Source organism: Salvelinus namaycush, chromosome 11 (assembly GCF_016432855.1).
Source record: "Salvelinus namaycush isolate Seneca chromosome 11, SaNama_1.0, whole genome shotgun sequence".
In the NCBI taxonomy this organism is placed as follows: Eukaryota; Metazoa; Chordata; class Actinopteri; order Salmoniformes; family Salmonidae; genus Salvelinus; species Salvelinus namaycush.
Window position 1 is genome coordinate 43,538,686 of NC_052317.1, and position 21,600 is coordinate 43,560,285.

General features: G+C 44.3%; 1 protein-coding gene across 1 annotated transcript in view; it reads right to left on the bottom strand.

The window, feature by feature from the left end:
- LOC120056214 (calmodulin-regulated spectrin-associated protein 2-like) overlaps positions 1–21,600 on the bottom strand; it is a 79,932-nt gene that overhangs the window by 30,111 nt on the left and 28,221 nt on the right. The window contains exons 3-6 of the mRNA XM_039004462.1: positions 15,589–15,777; positions 11,961–12,050; positions 4,829–4,970; positions 1,445–1,584 (exon numbers count right to left, since the gene is read on the bottom strand). Of these exons, the coding sequence (XP_038860390.1) occupies positions 1,445–1,584; positions 4,829–4,970; positions 11,961–12,050; positions 15,589–15,777 (561 nt within the window). The remainder of the gene's footprint in view (positions 1–1,444; positions 1,585–4,828; positions 4,971–11,960; positions 12,051–15,588; positions 15,778–21,600) is intronic.

The following is a 21,600-nucleotide window of genomic DNA, read 5'->3' on the forward strand; positions in this document are numbered from 1 at the left end:
ATCATTGCTAACTATATGTATCATTACTAAATCTATGTATCATTACTAAATCTGTATCATTATTAAATCTATGTATCATTACTAACGCTGTGTCATTACTAACTATATGTATCATTACTAACTCTATGTATCATTACTAACCCTAACTCTATGTATCATTACTAAATATGTATCTTTATTAACTCTATGTATCATTACTAACTCTATGTATCATTACTAACCCTAACCATCATTACTAACTCTATGTATCATTACTAACCCTAACCATCATTACTAACTCTATGTATCATTACTAACCCTAACTCTGTATCATTACTAACTCTATGCATCATTACTAACTCTATGTATCATTACTAACTCTATGTATCATTACTAACTCTATGTATCATTATTAACTCTATGTATCATTATTAACTCTATGTATCATTACTAACTCTATGTATCATTACTAACTCTATGTATCATTACTAACTCTATGTATCATTACTAACTCTATGTATCATTACTAACTCTATGTATCATTACTAACTCTATGTATCATTATTAACTCTATGTATCATTACTAACTCTATGTATCATTACTAACTCTATGTATCATTACTAACTCTATGTATCATTACTAACCCTAACCATCATTACTAACTCTATGTATCATTACTAACCCTAACTCTGTATCATTACTAACTCTATGCATCATTACTAACTCTATGTATCATTACTAACTCTATGTATCATTATTAACTCTATGTATCATTACTAACCCTAACTCTGTATCATTACTAACTCTATGTATCATTATTAACTCTATGTATCATTACTAACTCTATGTATCATTACTAACTCTATGTATCATTACTAACTCTATGTATCATTACTAACTCTATGTATCATTACTAACTCTATGTATCATTACTAACTCTATGTATCATTACTAACTCTATGTATCATTATTAACTCTATGTATCATTACTAACCCTAACTCTGTATCATTACTAACTCTATGTATCATTACTAACTCTATGTATCATTACTAACTCTATGCATCATTACTAACTCTATGCATCATTACTAACCCTAACTCTATGCATCATTACTAACTCTATGCATCATTACTAACTATATGTATCATTACTAACTCTATAAAGGTTAAATTCAAAATACCCCCTTTCAGCCATTTGTCCACACATACCACTCAACGAGAGATATATATATATAGCACCACTCTACCTCCAATGTCAACACTCCATATCCCTCCCTACCTAACCCAGGCCATGACCCCCCTGCCCCCCTCCTGTCTCCCCAGCCCCCTTCCTGTCCCCCAGCCCCTTTCCTGTCCCCCCTTAGCCCCCTCCTGTCCCCCCAGACCTCCTCCCTAGTCCACAGCCTCCCTCTCTGTCCTGTCCCCCTGGGTCTACCTTGATGGAGGAGTGAACACAGAGCCTACCTTGATGGAAGAGTGGGCATAGAGCATGTCCTCCAGGGAGAAGTGGCAGCAGTGGTTGAGGTTGTCCCTGCAGAACTCCTGCACCAGCTGCAGATTGTACAGACTGTCAGCCAGCGACATGGTCTCCTTCAGACAGATATCTGGAGGGTGGGGAGAGGAGAGCGCACAGGGGCGGAGTTAGAGTTTAAGGGTTTGTTTTCAAACATATCCGAAAAGCTTCAGCAATGCATCAATGGCTTGTTTGTTTGGGGTCACTTAGAAATGTCCTTGTTTTTGAAAGAAAAGCAAAAAATGTGTGTCCATTAAAATAACATCAAATTGATCAGAAATACAGTGTAGACATTGTTAATGTTGTAAATGACTGTTGTAGCTGGAAACGGCAGATTTTTTAAATGGAATATCTACATAGGCGTACAGAGGCCCATTATCAGCAACCATCACTCCTGTGTTCCAATGGCACGTTGTGTTAGCTAATCCAAGTTTAGCATTTTAAAAGGCTAATTGGTCATTAGAAAACGCTTTTGCAATTATGTTAGCACAGCTGAAAACTGTTGTCCTGATTAAAGAAGCAATAAGGCATCAGCATTTATGGGTTTGATTACAGGCTCAAAATGGCCAGAAACAAAGACCTTTCTTCTGAAACCCGTCAGTCTATTCTTGTTCTGAGAAATGAAGTCTATTCCATGCGAGAAATTGCCAAGAAACTGAAGATCTCGTACAGCGCTGTGTGCTACTCCCTTCACAGAACAGCTCAAACTGTCTCTAACCAGAACAGAAAGAGGAGTGGGAGGCCCCGGTGCACAACTGAGCAAGAGGACAAGTACATTAGAGTGTCTAGTTTGAGAAACAGACGCCTCACAAGTCCTCAGCTGGCAGCTACATTAAATAGTACCTGCAAAACACCAGTCTCAACATCAACAGTGAAGAGGCGACTCCGGGATGCTGGCCTTCTAGGCAGAGTTCCTCTGTCCAGTCTCAACATCAACAGTGAAGCGGCGACTCCGGGATGCTGGCCTTCTAGGCAGAGTTCCTCTGTCCAGTCTCAACATCAACAGTGAAGAGGCGACGCCGGGATGCTGGCCTTCTAGGCAGAGTTCCTCTGTCCAGTCTCAACATCAACAGTGAAGAGGCGACTTCGGGATGCTGGCTTTCTAGGCAGAGGTCCTCTGTCCAGTCTCAACATCAACAGTGAAGAGGCGACTCCGGGATGCTGGCTTTCTAGACAGAGTTCCTCTGTCCAGTCTCAACATCAACAGTGAAGAGGCGACTCCGGGATGTGTAATGTACTTTATTACAAATGTATCTTTTACAAAGTATTTAGTAGTATTTGAATAACAGTGGGAGGAGGCGGGGTTAGAAGGCAGGGTCAAGGGCAGTGAACATCTGATAGTAGCACACAGAGTCATCTATATATGACTGGGCACAAGTAGAGGGAGTGGAAATGTTTATCTTTCAATAAATAAGTCAACATTCTTCTCTCATCCAACGGACTATGTTGCTATTAACTCCTGACCAATCACGTCTTAGCCTGGCCCTGGGGCATTATTGGAATAGTGGGTGGAGTCTGGCCCACTGGCTACTGTATAAACAGGCTCAAAACTGAAACATGCCACTAATACCTCTCTCTCTCTCTCTCTTTCTCTTTCGCTCTCTCTCTCTCTCCCCCTCCCTCCCCATCTGTCTCTTTTGGGGTGGCATGTAGCCTAGTGGTTAGAGCTTGAATCGCCGAGCTGACAAGGTAACAATCTGTCGTTCTGCCCCTGAACAAGGCAGTTAACCCACTGTACCCCGGTAGGCCGTCATTGTAAATAAGAATTTGTTCTTAGCTGACTCGCCTAGTTAAATAAACGTTAAATAAAAAACTCTCCCCCCTCTCTCGCCATCTCTCTCTCTGTCTCTCCCTCCCCACTCTCTCAAGGTCTCTGCCTCCCTCTCCCCTCTCTCTCTCCTTCGCTATCTCTCATGATATGTATTTCACTCAGGTTTAATTGTTCATCCCCAAATGACACCATTATTATTGAAAAAACCTGAACCTCATGGACTCTTTGACGTTGTTGGCCAAATTGTACACATTGACTCCATCACTAGGGGCTAATCTTCTTTCCAATGGAATCATTCTGTATCATATCTACTGGGCAGGATAGAGGAGAAGCTATTCTCTCTCTTCTCTGTGTGTGTGTTAGCTATTCTCTCTCTTCTGTGTGTGTGTGTGTGTGTGTTAGCTATTCTCTCTCTTCTGTGTGTGTGTGTGTGTGTGTGTGTGTGTGTGTTAGCTATTCTCTCTCTTCTCTCTGTGTGTGTTAGCTATTCTCTCTCTTCTGTGTGTGTGTGTGTTAGCTATTCTCTCTCTTCTCTCTGTGTGTGTTAGCTAGCTATTCTCTCTCTTCTGTGTGTGTTAGCTATTCTCTCTCTTCTCTCTGTGTGTGTTAGCTATTCTCTCTCTTCTCTCTGTGTGTGTGTGTGTTAGCTATTCTCTCTCTTCTCTCTGTGTGTGTATGTTAGCTATTCTCTCTCTTCTCTCTGTGTGTGTGTGTGTTAGCTATTCTCTCTCTTCTCTCTCTGTGTGTATGTTAGCTATTCTCTCTCTTCTCTCTGTGTGTTAGCTATTCTCTGTAAGACTGATGTCACGGTGATAAGGAAGGTTCCTGTCAGCTGAGCTCATTTCAAGGTCAGGGGTCACTGTCACTGTTGTCTGCATGTCTAATGAAAAAAAACAATATTGCTGTTGATGGTACTTTGACACCATCAATTATTTAAAATAATAAATGCAATGAGTCCATTTGGAATCCCTTTACAGCTGTTATCTGAATACTTAATAATGGACACAATAGTTGGCTGTAAATAACTTTTCTATTTTAAATCAATTCTGGGATTTTCAAACCAGAAAAACACATGTGGGTGTGTAATGGCAGGGTCAGGGGAAATTGACCCAGAATAGATCCTGAGGTCATACCGTGGGGAAATTCCCTCTTCAGTTGTCTGTGAGTCTAATGGTTGAAACAATATAGCTATTGATGCTACTGATATCTTTTTCATTTACAAGTAATCCTTTTCTTGAGCCCTGAGGTAATTCTGTTCCCAAACAGTCCCTCTCTAATACTTCAACAGCTGTTGGATACATACTGTCACCTTATAGCTATCATATTGTCCAGCAAATATATTGTTTGCTGTGATTGAATGCCCATATTTTCTAATATAACAAATGTATGTGATTCTGGCCTAACTTCACCCATGCTCATCTGGTCAAACACTTGTGTAACGACAGCCTACTGTGCTTTCCATTCTGAGTGAATAGGTTATGTTACTGTAACCTATTAGTATAAAGCAGACCAACTAGAGAAGGCTACAGGTACGAAGTGATAGAATAATCCTCCTGTACGGTACCTTCCAGTCTGATGGACGTTGTGCAGTAGAAGTGGAGGAGTGCGGCCAGGGCACAGCCATCTGTGTTGTCCTTCAGCAGATTGTCCACCAGGGGGAGTGATGGAGCTGACCTCTGCTGGGCATACTCCCTCCTGTAGCGTGCCTGCAGCCATGGCAACAACAACACGGAGAGATGACGGTCAGTGACAGTTAATGTATGGAATCAGAGTAAGGAGAGGGACGTATGGATGTATATAAAGGCTCCTCACACACATGTACACAAGCACTCTTTGTCACGGCACAGATGCACTGTCACGAGCACACACTTTCTTTCTCTCACGCTTTTACACACACACACACACACACACACACACACACACACACACACACACACACACACACACACACACACACACACACACACACACACACACACACACACACACACACACACAGTAGTTTAATCTGGGGTTATTCAAGCTAAGCATGTAGTATGATATAGATGCATGCAATGAAAACAGACTGTGGAGACATTGACGGATCGACCAATGCCATCTTTACTAGGCTACTACGCCCTCTTTACTAGGCTACGATGCCCTCTTTACTAGGCTACTACGCCCTCTTTACTAGGCTACGATGCCCTCTTTACTAGGCTACGACGCCATCTTTACTAGGCTACGACGCCATCTTTACTAGGCTACGATGCCATCTTTACTAGGCTACAATACCATCTTTACTAGGCTACGACGCCATCTTTACTAGGCTACGATGCCATCTTTACTAGGCTACGATACCATCTTTACTAGGCTACGATGCCCTCTTTACTAGGCTACGATGCCATCTTTACTAGGCTACGATGCCCTCTTTACTAGGCTACGATGCCCTCTTTACTAGGCTACAATACCATCTTTACTAGGCTACGATGCCCTCTTTACTAGGCTACGATGCCATCTTTACTAGGCTACGATGCCCTCTTTACTAGGCTACGATACCATCTTTACTAGGCTACGATGCCCTCTTTACTAGGCTACGATGCCCTCTTTACTAGGCTACGACGCCATCTTTACTAGGCTACGATGCCATCTTTACTAGGCTACGATGCCCTCTTTACTAGGCTACAATACCATCTTTACTAGGCTACGATGCCCTCTTTACTAGGCTACGATGCCATCTTTACTAGGCTACGACGCCATCTGTACTAGGCTACGATGCCCTCTTTACTAGGCTACGATGCCATCTTTACTAGGCTACGATGCCCTCTTTACTAGGCTACGATGCCCTCTTTACTAGGCTACGATGCCCTCTTTACTAGGCTACGATGCCATCTTTACTAGGCTACGACGCCATCTGTACTAGGCTACGATGCCCTCTTTACTAGGTTACGATGCCATCATTACTAGGCTACAATACCATCTTTACTAGGCTACGACACCATCTTTACTAGGCTACGATGCCATCTTTACTAGGCTACGATGCCCTCTTTACTAGGCTACGATGCCATCTTTACTAGGCTACGATGCCATCTTTACTAGGCTACGATGCCATCTTTACTAGGCTACGATACCATCTTTACTAGGCTACGATGCCATCTTTACTAGGCTACGACGCCATCTTTACTAGGCTACGATGCCATCTGTACTAGGCTACGATGCCCTCTTTACTAGGTTACGATGCCATCATTACTAGGCTACAATACCATCTTTACTAGGCTACGACACCATCTTTACTAGGCTACGATGCCATCTTTACTAGGCTATGATGCCCTCTTTACTAGGCTACGATGCCCTCTTTACTAGGCTACGATGCCCTCTTTACTAGGCTACGATGCCATCTTTACTAGGCTACGACACCATCTTTACTAGGCTACGACGCCATCTTTACTAGGCTACGATGCCCTCTTTACTAGGCTACGATGCCATCTTTACTAGGCTACGATGCCATCTTTACTAGGCTACGATGCCATCTTTACTAGGCTACGATACCATCTTTACTAGGCTACGATGCCATCTTTACTAGGCTACGACACCATCTTTACTAGGCTACGATGCCATCTTTACTAGGCTACGACGCCATCTGTACTAGGCTACGATGCCATCTGTACTAGGCTACGATGCCCTCTTTACTAGGTTACGATGCCATCATTACTAGGCTACGATGCCATCTTTACTAGGCTACGATGCCCTCTTTACTAGGCTACGACGCCATCTTTACTAGGCTACGATGCCCTCTTTACTAGGCTACGATGCCCTCTTTACTAGGCTACTTGTCCTGTACGGCATAGATGCTGTATCGTTGTTGAATGCAAAAACAGTCAGGCACCCAGACTACACTTCCACTGGGTTTAAACTGAGAACACTACCATAACCAGGATGAGATTCTGTACTGTAATTACACCTAGGTCTTACTGGTCATTGATTTACACATTGATCTACATGAACCATTAGGACCAGATCAATCGACTGTACTACAGTATCCTACAGGTATAAATCTACTGTACTACAGTATCCTACAGGTATAAATCTACTGTACTACAGTATCCTACAGGTATAAATCTACTGTTCTACAGTATCCTACAGGTATAAATCTACTGTTCTACAGTATCCTACATGTATAAATCTACTGTTCTACAGTATCCTACAGGTATAAATCGACTGTACTACAGTATCCTACAGGTATAAATCGACTGTACTACAGTATCCTACAGGTATAAATCTACTGTACTACAGTATCCTACAGGTATAAATCTACTGTTCTACAGTATCCTACAGGTATAAATCTACTGTACTACAGTATCCTACAGGTATAAATCTACTGTTCTACAGTATCCTACAGGTATAAATCTACTGTACTACAGTATCCTACAGGTATAAATCTACTGTTCTACAGTATCCTACAGGTATAAATCTACTGTTCTACAGTATCCTACATGTATAAATCTACTGTACTACAGTATCCTACAGGTATAAATCTACTGTACTACAGTATCCTACAGGTATAAATCTACTGTTCTACAGGTATAAATCTACTGTACTACAGTATCCTACAGGTATAAATCTACTGTTCTACAGGTATAAATCTACTGTTCTACAGTATCCTACAGGTATAAATCTACTGTACTACAGTATCCTACAGGTATAAATCTACTGTTCTACAGTATCCTACAGGTATAAATCTACTGTACTACAGTATCCTACAGGTATAAATCTACTGTACTACAGTATCCTACAGGTATAAGGCCTAGGAAGGCTCAGGTCTACAGAGAGGAGAGAACCATCAGGCCTAGGAAGGCTCAGGTCTACAGAGAGGAGAGAACCATCAGGTCTACAGAGAGGAGAGAACCATCAGGTCTACAGAGAGGAGAGAACCATCAGGCCTAGGAAGGCTCAGGTCTACAGAGAGGAGAGAATCATCAGGCCTAGGAAGGCTCAGGTCTACAGAGAGGAGAGAATCATCAGGCCTAGGAAGGTTCAGGTCTACAGAGAGGAGAGAATCATCAGGCCTAGGAAGGCTCAGGTCTACAGAGAGGAGAGAACCATCAGGCCTAGGAAGGCTCAGGTCTACAGAGAGGAGAGAACCATCAGGTCTACAGAGAGGAGAGAACCATCAGGTCTACAGAGAGGAGAGAACCATCAGGCCTAGGAAGGCTCAGGTCTACAGAGAGGAGAGAACCATCAGGCCTAGGAAGGCTCAGGTCTACAGAGAGGAGGGAACCATCAGGCCTAGGAAGGCTCAGGTCTACAGAGAGGAGGGAACCATCAGGCCTAGGGAGGCTCAGGTCTACAGAGAGGAGAGAACCATCAGGCCTAGGAAGGCTCAGGTCTACAGAGAGGAGGGAACCATCAGGCCTAGGGAGGCTCAGGTCTACAGAGAGGAGAGAACCATCAGGCCTAGGAAGGCTCAGGTCTACAGAGAGGAGAGAACCATCAGGCCTAGGAAGGCTCAGGTCTACAGAGAGGAGAGAATCATCAGGCCTAGGAAGGCTCAGGTCTACAGAGAGGAGAGAACCATCAGGCCTAGGAAGGCTCAGGGCTACAGAGAGGAGAGAACCATCAGGCCTAGGAAGGCTCAGGTCTACAGAGAGGAGGGAACCATCAGGCCTAGGAAGGCTCAGGTCTACAGAGAGGAGAGAACCATCAGGCCTAGGAAGGCTCAGGTCTACAGAGAGGAGAGAACCATCAGGCCTAGGAAGGCTCAGGTCTACAGAGAGGAGAGAACCATCAGGCCTAGGAAGGCTCAGGTCTACAGAGAGGAGAGAACCATCAGGCCTAGGAAGGCTCAGGTCTACAGAGAGGAGAGAACCATCAGGCCTAGGAAGGCTCAGGTCTACAGAGAGGAGAGAATCATCAGGCCTAGGAAGGCTCAGGTCTACAGAGAGGAGAGAATCATCAGGCCTAGGAAGGCTCAGGTCTACAGAGAGGAGAGAATCATCAGGCCTAGGAAGGCTCAGGTCTACAGAGAGGAGAGAACCATCAGGCCTAGGAAGGCTCAGGTCTACAGAGAGGAGAGAACCATCAGGCCTAGGAAGGCTCAGGTCTACAGAGAGGAGAGAACCATCAGGTCTACAGAGAGGAGAGAACCATCAGGTCTACAGAGAGGAGAGAATCATCAGGCCTAGGAAGGCTCAGATCTACAGAGAGGAGAGAATCATCAGGCCTAGGAAGGTTCAGGTCTACAGAGAGGAGAGAACCATCAGGCCTAGGAAGGCTCAGGTCTACAGAGAGGAGAGAACCATCAGGCCTAGGAAGGCTCAGGTCTACAGAGAGGAGGGAACCATCAGGCCTAGGGAGGCTCAGGTCTACAGAGAGGAGAGAACCATCAGGCCTAGGAAGGCTCAGGTCTACAGAGAGGAGAGAACCATCAGGCCTAGGAAGGCTCAGGTCTACAGAGAGGAGAGAACCATCAGGCCTAGGAAGGCTCAGGTCTACAGAGAGGAGAGAATCATCAGGCCTAGGAAGGCTCAGGTCTACAGAGAGGAGAGAACCATCAGGTCTACAGAGAGGAGGGAACCATCAGGCCTAGGGAGGCTCAGGTCTACAGAGAGGAGAGAACCATCAGGCCTAGGAAGGCTCAGGTCTACAGAGAGGAGAGAACCATCAGGTCTACAGAGAGGAGAGAACCATCAGGCCTAGGAAGGCTCAGGTCTACAGAGAGGAGAGAATCATCAGGCCTAGGAAGGCTCAGGTCTACAGAGAGGAGGGAACCATCAGGCCTAGGAAGGCTCAGGTCTACAGAGAGGAGAGAATCATCAGGCCTAGGAAGGCTCAGGTCTACAGAGAGGAGAGAACCATCAGGCCTAGGAAGGCTCAGGTCTACAGAGAGGAGAGAATCATCAGGCCTAGGAAGGCTCAGGTCTACAGAGAGGAGAGAATCATCAGGCCTAGGAAGGCTCAGGTCTACAGAGAGGAGAGAACCATCAGGCCTAGGAAGGCTCAGGTCTACAGAGAGGAGAGAACCATCAGGTCTACAGAGAGGAGAGAACCATCAGGTCTAGGGAGGCTCAGGTCTACAGAGAGGAGGGAACCATCAGGCCTAGGGAGGCTCAGGTCTACAGAGAGGAGGGAACCATCAGGCCTAGGGAGGCTCAGGTCTACAGAGAGGAGAGAATCATCAGGCCTAGGAAGGCTCAGATCTACAGAGAGGAGAGAACCATCAGGCCTAGGAAGGCTCAGGTCTACAGAGAGGAGGGAACCATCAGGCCTAGGGAGGCTCAGGTCTACAGAGAGGAGGGAACCATCAGGCCTAGGGAGGCTCAGTTCTACAGAGAGGAGGGAACCATCAGGCCTAGAAAGGCTCAGGTCTACAGAGAGGAGAGAACCATCAGGTCTACAGAGAGGAGAGAACCATCAGGCCTAGGAAGGCTCAGGTCTACAGAGAGGAGAGAACCATCAGGTCTACAGAGAGGAGGGAACCATCAGGCCTAGGGAGGCTCAGGTCTACAGAGAGGAGGGAACCATCAGGCCTAGGAAGGCTCAGGTCTACAGAGAGGAGGGAACCATCAGGCCTAGGAAGGCTCAGGTCTACAGAGAGGAGGGAACCATCAGGCCTAGAAAGGCTCAGGTCTACAGAGAGGAGAGAACCATCAGGTCTACAGAGAGGAGGGAACCATCAGGCCTAGAAAGGCTCAGGTCTACAGAGAGGAGAGAACCATCAGGTCTACAGAGAGGAGGGAACCATCAGGCCTAGGGAGGCTCAGGTCTACAGGGAGGAGGGAACCATCAGGCCTAGAAAGGCTCAGGTCTACAGAGAGGAGAGAACCATCAGGCCTAGAAAGGCTCAGGTGGTGGGCTTTGCTGGGGCGTGGCCTTGGGTGTGGACAATGGTGCGGTTGCCGACCAAACATTTTAGAGGCCCTCCTGTTGGCCGCAGTGACAAAATTAGCAGTTTTAAAGCTAATTTCCTGCAATTCTACACATTCTGCCATGGTTTATACTATCTGAGTGACTCAAACATTATAACTAAATCAACTCATTCCATGACAAAAATACTACTGAATGCATCATTTAAAAAAAATTTGATTCTCCCTGACTGTCTAGCTTTTATTTAGGTGATTGTTAGTTCTCGAAGATGATCTTTGTAGAAAATATATAGGTTTATTATCGTTTCTACATACTTTAAATCTGGTTTTAGTCATTTAAGTTAACACTGAAAATGTTTTTCCATCCTGAATATTAATACGGTTTGGACACATAGGCGACTGGGACCCGGCCAAGACTTTTCTGAGTGAAAAAGCCCTGCATCCAGAACAGTGGGCGGTAAGAAGCTGCTAGAATCCCCCCTGTATGTCCTATTCAATCTGAAATGACCCAGTGGCTACTGTGACTGTCTCCTGTGTCAACAACTGATAAAGTATTCAAAAGACGATCTTCTCTCACCCCCCACCCCCCTTCCAAAAGGGTTCTTCAGCTACCCCCATAGGAGAACCATTTTTGGTTCCAGGTAGAAACCTTTCGGTTCCAGGTAGAAACCTTTTGGGTTCCATTCCACAGAGGGTTCTACATGGAAGCCAACATTTATTTTCTAAGAATGTAGGCCTTACATAAGTCCCTGCAGTGCAGTCTCTCTCTCCCTCTCATAGCGTAGCAGTGTCTCTCTATACAGCTGGCATGAGACTGAGTTCCTGTTTTCTGTTAGCAGGGGGAAGGTCTGTACTCACCCTCTGAGCTCCTGTAGCTGTGGTCTCAAGACAAGAGCTCTCTCTCAACCTCTGCTCCTCCACCAGAATCTCCCTGAGGTGCTCATTCACCTAGACAGAGAGAGAGACAGAGAGAGAGAGAGACAGAGACAGAGACAGAGACAGAGACAGAGACAGAGAGAGAGACAGAGAGACAGAGACAGAGCGGTTATTATTGAGGGTCACATTAACAACAAGCAATGAGTGTAATGAGGGGGAATGAATGTAGAGGTTTTGTTTTTGTGTGTGTAAGTGAGAGAGAACGATAGGAAACAGTGACTTTCAGCGGTGACTAGTCTCTTGTGGCTGAGTGGTGAGATTGCAGCTTCTATAATGTAGGGGAGACTACAGCTACCATAATGTAGGGGAGATTACAGCTACCATAATGTAGGTCGATATTACAGTTTCCACAATGTAGGTGAGATTACAGTTTTCCTAATGCAGGCCTCACCTGTAGGGGAGATTACAGCTACCATAATGTAGGTGAGATTACAGCTACCATAATGTAGGGGAGATTACAGCTACCATAATGTAGGGGAGATTACAGCTACCATAATGTAGGTGAGATTACAGCTACCATAATGTAGGGGAGATTACAGCTACCATAATGTAGGGGAGATTACAGCTACCATAATGTAGGGGAGATTACAACTACCATAATGTAGGGGAGATTAGATTACAGATTCCATAATGTAGGGGAGATTACAGCTACCATAATGTAGGTCGATATTACAGTTTCCATAATGTAGGTGAGATTACAGTTTTCCTAATGCAGGTCTCACCTGTAGATGAGATTACAGCTACCATAATGTAGGTGAGATTACAGCTACCATAATGTAGGGGAGATTACAGCTACCATAATGTAGGGGAGATTACAGTTTCCATAATGTAGGGGAGATTACAGCTTCCATAATGTAGGGGAGATTACAGCTTCCATAATGTAGGGGAGATTAGATTACAGATTCCATAATGTAGGTGAGATTACAGCTTCCATAATGTAGGGGAGATTACATCTTCCATAATGTAGGTGAGATTACAGCTTCCATAATGTAGGTGAGATTACAGCTTCCATAATGTATGGGGAGATTACAGCTACCATAATGTATGGGAGATTACAGCTACCATAATGTATGGGAGATTACAGCTTCCATAATGTAGGGGAGATTACAGCTTCCATAATGTAGGGGAGATTAGATTACAGCTTCCATAATGTAGGGGAGATTACATCTTCCATAATGTAGGTGAGATTACAGCTTCCATAATGTAGGTGAGATTACATCTTCCATAATGTATGGGAGATTACAGCTTCCATAATGTAGGGGAGATTACAGATTCAAAAATGTAGGGGAGATTACAGCTTCCATAATGTAGGGGAGATTAGATTACAGATTCCATAATGTAGGTGAGATTACAGTTTCCATAATGTAGGGGAGATTACAGCTACCATAATGTAGGTGAGATTACAGCTTCCATAATGTAGGGGAGATTACAGCTACCATAATGTAGGGGAGATTAGATTACAGCTTCCATAATGTAGGGGAGATTACAGCTTCCATAATGTAGGTGAGATTACAGCTTCCATAATGTAGGTGAGATTACAGCTTCCATAATGTAGGTGAGATTACAGCTTCCATAATGTAGGGGAGATTACAGCTTCCATAATGTAGGTGATATTACAGCTTCCATAATGTAGGTGAGATTACAGCTTCCATAATGTAGGTGATATTACAGCTTCCATAATGTAGGGGAGATTACAGCTTCCATAATGTAGGTGAGATTACAGCTACCATAATGTAGGGGAGATTACAGCTTCCATAATGTAGGTGATATTACAGCTTCCATAATGTAGGGGAGATTACAGATTCCATAATGTAGGTGAGATTACAGCTACCATAATGTAGGGGAGATTACAGCTTCCATAATGTAGGTGATATTACAGCTACCATAATGTAGGGGAGATTACAGCTTCCATAATGTAGGTGATATTACAGCTTCCATAATGTAGGGGAGATTACAGCTTCCATAATGTAGGGGAGATTACAGCTTCCATAATGTAGGGGAGATTACAGTTTCCATAATGTAGGTGATATTACAGCTTCCATAATGTAGGGGAGATTACAGCTACCATAATGTATGGGAGATTACAGCTACCATAATGTAGGGGAGATTACAACTTCCATAATGTAGGGGAGATTACAGCTTCCATAATGTAGGTGATATTACAACTTCCATAATGTAGGGGAGATTACAGCTTCCATAATGTAGGGGAGATTACAGCTTCCATAATGTAGCTACTTCAGTTAAACTTCAAAGCACTACTATGACTTCATCATTCAGCACATGAAAACATCTCTCATAGGCTCATAAACGTTCCAGCTCTAAGCCTTGTTGTGTACGAGTGTAACAAACATCATGGGGAAATAGAAGGAGTCCATTGTCTGATAGGTTTTAATGAAAAAGTCCTAATCTTGTTTTTCTAGGGCTGTTGTCTCTTCAAAGGGCTCCAGTGCCAGTGATGTAACACACACACACACACACACACACACACACACACACACACACACACACACACACACACACACACACACACACACACACACACACACACACACACACACACACACACACACACACACACACACACACACACACACACACACACACACACACACAACATGAACTGAGACTCACTATGGTACACTACTTACTGTATGGCTGCGAGCTGCTGTGTGTGAGAATGTGTGAGTCCATCCACAAGTAAGTGATCATGTGTGTATCTGTGCGTTTCCTGAGTGTGTGTGTATTCATGTTAATATTTGTGTTCATCCATCATATTTCCGCATGAGTGTGCATTTTTCCATGCGTGGCTCATTATGTGTACACGTGTGTGTGTGTGTGTGTGTGTGTGTGTGTGTGTGTGTGTGTGTGTGTGTACATTTTGGTATCCGTCTGGCCTTGGCCTGCAGCAGGGAGCAGGAAACACATGGTCTTCTGCAGGGAGGAATGTAAACAAGCTCAATGACACAGAGCCACACTTGATTTAATGGGATGTTATTAGGATTCCAACGGTGGGGATGCATTATCCGAATTTTAGCCGCTAACAAGAACAATCTTTTAGGGCTAAGACTCTGACTGTACGTACATTTGGTTCCTGGTTAAACCTCCCAATCCTGTGTAAACAGACCTTAAAATGAGATCAAGTTTATTCTGACTGGGGTCTCTCTCAGTAATCTGATCTGACATGTTGAGAACTTGTTCTCAACTGGCCTACATGGTTAAATAAAGGTTAAATTAAATAAAAAACGGAAGCTGCGTGTGAAACTGCCACGTCCGTTTGCAATATTACAACAGAGACGTTACTTAAAACAACAAACATCGTTTTTTCCCTCTGACATCATTGCACGCCCCATAGAACAGCTGAGTTCTACTAGGTTTTTACCCATAATGCTGGCTGCTCATTTCCTCTAATCAAAAACAATAACAAATGTGCCAGGGGCGGACAGTGGCGTCGTTTCACCTTTCTGGGATCTCAGCTTTAAGAATATACAGTGGGGCCTAATATATCATATCTCTGGTATTAGAGGAGTGTGTGTGTATCTTAGTACCCTACCTTGTTGATCCATGTGGTGACTGCGTCCTCAGTGTCGTAGGGCAGATCTCTGATGTGTCCGTCGGGGTGGGAGGAGGGGTCGCTGAGAGGGGAGGAGCATCTGTGGACACACGCCATCACCCGCTCCACACTCACCATCTCCACCGTGTACGCCAACATCAGAGTGTCTATCAGGGCCAGGTGGGAACTCTGGGGAAGAGAGATGGAGAGGTGTTAGAGTGGATCCTCTCAGAGAACATGGACTAGAGATGGTTGCTAGACTAGATGCTCAGAGAGGACACCATCATCAATGTTTCACAGAGAACATTAGTTCCCATTCCCTCTTCATGTCAACCAGAACAAACCGGTGAGACTGAGGGTCAAAGATACCCATCTAAGATCAAATGTAGGTCACATAAAAACATTGGGCATGTTTGGTACAAAACCGGTTTCAGTACTTATGAAAACATTCATGGACGTCACTTAAGTTCTAAATGGGGAACTCAAATGTGTGTGTGTGTGTGTTGGTCTGAGCATAAATGTATGGGTGAGTGTGTGTTGGTCTGAGTGTAAATGTGTGTGTCAGTATGTGTTGGTCTGAGTGTAATGTGTGTGAGTGTGTTTTGGTTTGAGTGTAAATGTGTGTGTGAGTGTGTTGGTCTGAGTGTAATGTGTGTGAGTGTGTTTTGGTTTGAGTGTAAATGTGTGTGTGAGTGTGTGTGTTGGTCTGAGTGTAATGTGTGTGTGAGTGTGTGTGTTGGTCTGAGTGTAAATGTGTGTGTGAGTGTGTGTGTTGGTCTGAGTGTAAATGTGTGTGTCAGTATGTGTTGGTCTGAGTGTAATGTGTGTGAGTGTGTTTTGGTTTGAGTGTAAATGTGTGTGTGAGTGTGTTGGTCTGAGTGTAATGTGTGTGAGTGTGTGTTGGTCTGAGTGTAATGTGTGTGAGTGTGTGTTGGTCTGAGTGTAATGTGTGTGAGTGTGTGTTGGTCTGAGTGTAATGTGTGTGTGAGTGTGTGTGTTGGTCTGAGTGTAAATGTGTGTGTGAGTGTGTGTGTTGGTCTGAGTGTAATGTGTGTGTGAGTGTGTGTGTTGGTCTGAGTGTAAATGTGTGTGTGAGTGTGTGTGTTGGTCTGAGTGTAAATGTGTGTGTGAGTGTGTGTGTTGGTCTGAGTGTAATGTGTGTGTGAGTGTGTGTGTTGGTCTGAGTGTAATGTGTGTGTGAGTGTGTGTGTTGGTCTGAGTGTAAATGTGTGTGTGAGTGTGTGTGTTGGTCTGAGTGTAAATGTGTGTGTCAGTATGTGTTGGTCTGAGTGTAATGTGTGTGAGTGTGTTTTGGTTTGAGTGTAAATGTGTGTGTGAGTGTGTTGGTCTGAGTGTAATGTGTGTGAGTGTGTGTTGGTCTGAGTGTAATGTGTGTGAGTGTGTGTTGGTCTGAGTGTAATGTGTGTGAGTGTGTGTTGGTCTGAGTGTAATGTGTGTGTGAGTGTGTGTGTTGGTCTGAGTGTAAATGTGTGTGTGAGTGTGTGTGTTGGTCTGAGTGTAATGTGTGTGTGAGTGTGTGTGTTGGTCTGAGTGTAAATGTGTGTGTGAGTGTGTGTGTTGGTCTGAGTGTAATGTGTGTGTGAGTGTGTGTGTTGGTCTGAGTGTAATGTGTGTGAGTGTGTGTTGGTCTGAGTGTAATGTGTGTGAGTGTGTGTTGGTCTGAGTGTAATGTGTGTGAGTGTGTTTTGGTTAGAGTGTAAATGTGTGTGTGAGTGTGTTTTGGTTTGAGTGTAAATGTGTGTGTGAGTGTGTTGGTCTGAGTGTAATGTGTGTGAGTGTGTTGGTCTGAGTGTAATGTGTGTGTGAGTGTGTGTGTTGGTCTGAGTGTAATGTGTGTGTGAGTGTGTGTGTTGGTCTGAGTGTAATGTGTGTGAGTGTGTGTTGGTCTGAGTGTAATGTGTGTGTGAGTGTGTGTTGGTCTGAGTGTAAATGTGTTCGTGAGTGTGTTGGTCTGAGTGTAATGTGTGTGAGTGTGTGTTGGTCTGAGTGTAATGTGTGTGTGAGTGTGTGTGTTGGTCTGAGTGTAAATGTGTGTGTGAGTGTGTGTGTTGGTCTGAGTGTAATGTGTGTGTGAGTGTGTGTGTTGGTCTGAGTATAAATGTGTGTGTGAGTGTGTTGGTCTGAGTGTAATGTGTGTGAGTGTGTTGGTCTGAGTGTAATGTGTGTGAGTGTGTGTTGGTCTGAGTGTAATGTGTGTGAGTGTGTGTTGGTCTGAGTGTAATGTGTGTGAGTGTGTTTTGGTTAGAGTGTAAATGTGTGTGTGAGTGTGTTTTGGTTTGAGTGTAAATGTGTGTGTGAGTGTGTTGGTCTGAGTGTAATGTGTGTGAGTGTGTTGGTCTGAGTGTAATGTGTGTGAGTGTGTGTTGGTCTGAGTGTAATGTGTGTGAGTGTGTGTTGGTCTGAGTGTAATGTGTGTGTGAGTGTGTGTGTTGGTCTGAGTGTAATGTGTGTGTGAGTGTGTGTGTTGGTCTGAGTGTAATGTGTGTGAGTGTGTGTTGGTCTGAGTGTAATGTGTGTGTGAGTGTGTGTGTTGGTCTGAGTGTAAATGTGTTCGTGAGTGTGTTGGTCTGAGTGTAATGTGTGTGAGTGTGTGTTGGTCTGAGTGTAATGTGTGTGAGTGTGTGTTGGTCTGAGTGTAATGTGTGTGAGTGTGTGTTGGTCTGAGTGTAATGTGTGTGTGAGTGTGTGTGTTGGTCTGAGTGTAAATGTGTGTGTGAGTGTGTGTGTTGGTCTGAGTGTAATGTGTGTGTGAGTGTGTGTGTTGGTCTGAGTGTAATGTGTGTGTTGGTCTGAGTGTAATGTGTGTGAGTGTGTGTTGGTCTGAGTGTAATGTGTGTGAGTGTGTGTTGGTCTGAGTGTAATGTGTGTGAGTGTGTTTTGGTTAGAGTGTAAATGTGTGTGTGAGTGTGTTTTGGTTTGAGTGTAAATGTGTGTGTGAGTGTGTTGGTCTGAGTGTAATGTGTGTGAGTGTGTTGTTCTGAGTGTAATGTGTGTGTGAGTGTGTGTGTTGGTCTGAGTGTAATGTGTGTGTGAGTGTGTGTGTTGGTCTGAGTGTAATGTGTGTGAGTGTGTGTTGGTCTGAGTGTAATGTGTGTGTGAGTGTGTGTTGGTCTGAGTGTAAATGTGTTCGTGAGTGTGTTGGTCTGAGTGTAATGTGTGTGAGTGTGTGTTGGTCTGAGTGTAATGTGTGTGAGTGTGTGTTGGTCTGAGTGTAATGTGTGTGTGAGTGTGTGTGTTGGTCTGAGTGTAAATGTGTGTGTGAGTGTGTGTGTTGGTCTGAGTGTAATGTGTGTGTGAGTGTGTGTGTTGGTCTGAGTGTAAATGTGTGTGTGAGTGTGTTGGTCTGAGTGTAATGTGTGTGAGTGTGTTGGTCTGAGTGTAATGTGTGTGAGTGTGTGTTGGTCTGAGTGTAATGTGTGTGAGTGTGTGTTGGTCTGAGTGTAATGTGTGTGAGTGTGTTTTGGTTAGAGTGTAAATGTGTGTGTGAGTGTGTTTTGGTTTGAGTGTAAATGTGTGTGTGAGTGTGTTGGTCTGAGTGTAATGTGTGTGAGTGTGTTGGTCTGAGTGTAATGTGTGTGAGTGTGTGTTGGTCTGAGTGTAATGTGTGTGAGTGTGTGTTGGTCTGAGTGTAATGTGTGTGTGAGTGTGTGTGTTGGTCTGAGTGTAATGTGTGTGTGAGTGTGTGTGTTGGTCTGAGTGTAATGTGTGTGAGTGTGTGTTGGTCTGAGTGTAATGTGTGTGTGAGTGTGTGTGTTGGTCTGAGTGTAAATGTGTTCGTGAGTGTGTTGGTCTGAGTGTAATGTGTGTGAGTGTGTGTTGGTCTGAGTGTAATGTGTGTGAGTGTGTGTTGGTCTGAGTGTAATGTGTGTGAGTGTGTTTTGGTTAGAGTGTAAATGTGTGTGTGAGTGTGTTTTGGTTTGAGTGTAAATGTGTGTGAGTGTGTTGGTCTGAGTGTAAATGTGTGTGAGTGTGTGTGTTGGTCTGAGTAGAACAGTACAAAGCATGACATTCTGCTGGCCTTTCCATTCCGGGGGGGGGCAGAACAGAACAGCTGCTCTTCCTGCCTCTTCATGGGTCTGCTCCACTCTAACATTTCTAGTGTGTGTTTACTTCCTGCTTGGGACGCAGGTCAGCGTTGCTGTTCACATTCAGATGGATTCAGAAGGTAACTAGTGTGGTAGGACGGCTGATCTACAATCAGTTGATTCAAGCCGAAATGACTGCATGTTACATTACCTAGTACTACATTATGTAGTTATCACAGTAGGCAGGTAGCCTAGCAGATAAGAGCGTTGGGCCAGTAACCAGAAAGTTTCTGGTTCGAATCCTCACGCCGACTAGGTGAAAAAAAATCTATTGATGTGCCCTTGATAAAGGCATTTATCCCTAATTGCTCCTGTAAACCGCTCTGGATTAGAGTGTCTGCTAAATGACGTAAATATAAAAATAACTTATATACACTGAACAAAAATATAAACGTAACATCAACAATTTCAAAGATTTTAATGAGTTACAGTTCATATAAGGAAATCAGTCAATTGAAATAAATTCATTAGGCCCTAATCTATGGATTTCACATGACTGGGAATACAGATATGCATCTGTTGGTCACAGATACCTTAAAAAAACAGTTAGTATCTGGTGTGACCACCATTTGCCATATACAGCGTGACACATCTCCTTTATATAGAGTTGATTAGGCTGTTGCATGGCTGGGCGAAGTTGTTGATTATTGGCGGTAACTGGAACACGCTATCATACGCGTCGATTCAGAGCATCCCAAACATGCTCAATGGGTGACATGTCTGGTGAGTATGCAGGCCATGAAAGGTCTGGGACATTTTCAGCTTCCAGGAATTGTGTACAGATCCTTGTGACATAGGGCCGATCATTATCATGCTGGATTTTGTCACAGCATCTCTGTGCATTCAAATTGCCATTGATAAAATGCAATTGTGTTTGTTGTATCTTATGCCTGCTCATACCATAACCCCACCATGGGGTACATCAGCAAACTGCTCGCCAGCATGACGACATTGTCTGCCATCGGCCCGGTACAGCTGAAATCGAGATTCATCCGTGAAGAGCCCACTTCTCCAGCGTGCCAGTGGCCATTGAAGGTGAGCATTTGCCCACTGAAGTCGCTTACGACGCCGAACTGCTGTCAGGTCAAGATCCTGGTGAGGATCAGTTGTCCAAACCCACAGTTTCATCACCTGCCTAGGTGGCTGGTCTCAGACAATCCCGCAGATGAAGAAGCCGGATGTGGAGGTTCTGTGCTGGCGTGGTTACACGTGGTCTGCGGTTGTGAGACCGGTTGGACATACTGCCAAATTCTCTAAAACGGTAGAGAAATGAACATTCAATTCTCTGGCAACAGTTCTGGTGGACATTCCTGCAGTCAGCATGCCAATTGCACGCTCCCTCAAAACTTGAGACATCTGTGGCATTGTGTTGTCACAAAACTGCAAGTGGCCTATTATAAGGACAATCTATAGGAAACCTAGCAATGAACTGAGTCTGTTATTCCAATAAAACTACTGAAGTAAAACCAACAGCACCAAGCAGCAAAACTAACAGTATCAAGGAACAAAACCAACAGCACAAAGGAACAAAACCAACAGCACCTAGCAACAAAACCAACAGCACCTAGCAGCAAAACTATCAGTATCAAGGAACAAAACCAACAGCACAAAGGAACAAAACCAACAGCACAAAGGAACAAAACCAACAGCACAAAGGAACAAAACCAACAGCACAAAGGAACAAAACCAACAGCACAAAGGAACAAAACCAACAGCACCTAGCAACAAAACCAACAGCACCAAGCAGCAAAAATAACAACTAGCAACAAAACCAACAGCACCAAGCAGCAAAAATAACAACTAGCAACAAAACCAACAGCACCAAGCAGCAAAACTAACACTTAGCAACAAAACCAACAGCACCAAGCAGCAAAACCAACAGCACCAAGCAACAAAACCAACAGCA